At 48.8% G+C, this 1,967-nt stretch overlaps 1 protein-coding gene across 1 annotated transcript in view; it reads right to left on the bottom strand.

The window, feature by feature from the left end:
* Window positions 1-7: 7 nt before the first annotated feature.
* The window catches only part of LOC107102410, a 5,727-nt gene continuing 3,767 nt past the window's right edge, over window positions 8-1,967 (bottom strand). Inside the window, exons 2-3 of the mRNA XM_015401720.1 lie at window positions 789-1,224; window positions 8-633 (exon numbers count right to left, since the gene is read on the bottom strand). Of these exons, the coding sequence (XP_015257206.1) occupies window positions 273-633; window positions 789-1,224 (797 nt within the window). The 3' untranslated portion in view covers window positions 8-272. The remainder of the gene's footprint in view (window positions 634-788; window positions 1,225-1,967) is intronic.

The following is a 1,967-nucleotide window of genomic DNA, read 5'->3' as shown; positions in this document are numbered from 1 at the left end:
TCTTTGCTGACCGGACTTTTCCTTTTAAAGACTTGTAGAAGAGTTCAGACAGTTTAAAGAAACACGTTTCTCTGTGTTTTACGAAGACAGGAAGGAAAACCAAACATCAGTTTCATTTGAAGCCAAACTTCTGGATTAAAATCTGATGCATTAGTAGTTATTAGGTAGAAATATAGTTTAGATGTATTAAGTAGAGAATCTGATTTGACTCCAGTTTCCTTTGAGATGTTATCAGAAAACAGAAAATGGTTTCTGAAGCGTGACCGTAATCATCAGCTGCACATTATCCCTCCACCGTTCACATGGGGCCCCTCTCCGTTTGGCTCCTGCGGGACTCCTTCAGGTTTCAAGTCCTCCATCAGGTCTCCGTACGATAAGCTGTGGGTCCTCCTGCTGTAGAGCCGGCTGGGGGCGGATCTCCAGCCGTAAGTCCGCAGCATCTGCGACTCCTCAGGGAAACCTGGAACGGGCCTCCTCCTCCTGTCCTCCACGGGGCCGATGTGCTGGAGGCTGGCCTGCTGACGGGCGACCTTACGGGCGTAGTAGCGCTTGGAAGCCGCTCTCCACGCGGCCCTCTTCAGCCTCTGCGCCTCCTCCGTCAGCTGCGACGTGGGAACGTTCTTCTTTTTGTTCCTGGTGGAGGAGAGCAGGGGAGAAACGGCGAGGATGGGTTTAGATTGATGGTCATTCAGGGTTTCAGGACACATTTTAAGGCATTACATGGACCAATGAATCAGTCCGGGTTTACTTCCTTTTAAAATATCAGCATAAATATAAATACAGCTTACTTCAGCTGATCTGCCGCCGCGTTTTGAAAACCAGGAGGTTGCCCAGGAGTTTTCTCCCTCATCATCTGCCCCTCATTGTCCTCCGGATGCTCTGCAGGGATAGCGCATTCGCTCGGCGCACAACAACCTGGAAGGTTATCGATGTCGGGACTCTGTTCGTTGGGACACGGAGCGCCGGCTTGCTCCAGAGCCTCCGCGGCCCTCTCCTCACTCAGCTCCCATTCGATCAGCACCGCGTCGACGTCGCACGGCTCCTCCTTCACAGCGAGGCTGCTGGGAGTCGGAGGCTGGTTTCGGAGAGCCTCTGCGATCCCCGAGGTCTCCGACGAGCCCGACGTGCAGGTGGAGTTCATACCCAGGCAGCTGGGAGATGACGGGACGATCGACTCGTTGTAATGGGAGGGGAAGTGAGAGGAGGGGCGGGCATAAATGCCCACTGCCAGAGAGAAACACACGATACAGAGAATAAATATCATTCAGGGATAAAAACCGATCCATCATCAGTCTGTTAGGATTCATCTGGAATGAAAATACACATCAGCAATGTGTGGAAAGTTACGAGAAGAATAGAAAATCTCTTTATTGTTCCACGATGGGGAAATTCTGCTGTTTACAGCAGCAAGTAAGATTCATTCTTTGGCCACTAGGGGCGCTAGACCTGAGAATTTCAGTGCTAAATACTGATATAAAAAAAATAATTTAAGCCCGGCGTATACTATGCGATTTTCCAGTCGTGTAAGAATCTTTCGAGTAGTCGTGTGGTACAGCGGTCCCCAACCACCGGGCCGTGGACCGGTACCGGTCCGTCGGTCATTTTGTACCGGGCCGTACAGAAAAAAATATATATATATATTTATCAATGATCAGAGTCTGAGTGATGTTTTATTTTGAAAAAATATAAAACATTAGGGTATTCTCTCCCAACTACATCAGTTGGGGCATCTGTGCCTCTTGACACAGGTTAATTCAGGTCAAGAGGCATCCTATCTATAACTAGGGGTGTAAATAATAATGGTTTTGTATCGATGCATCGATCCAACAGCCGACGATCCGATGCGTCGACACGTCCGCAAGAGAATCGATTCAGGTTTTTTTTTTTTTTTCCATCTGGTCTATTTTTATCTATTTGCTCCTGGGCGTAATTATCCCTCCCGTGCTGCGGTGGCGCTAAACCTATTT

The sequence above is a fragment of the Cyprinodon variegatus genome, unplaced genomic scaffold, assembly GCF_000732505.1.
Source record: "Cyprinodon variegatus isolate N-32 unplaced genomic scaffold, C_variegatus-1.0 Scaffold1251, whole genome shotgun sequence".
Taxonomy (NCBI): Eukaryota; Metazoa; Chordata; class Actinopteri; order Cyprinodontiformes; family Cyprinodontidae; genus Cyprinodon; species Cyprinodon variegatus.
This window is presented reverse-complemented; position numbering and strand designations above follow the sequence as displayed.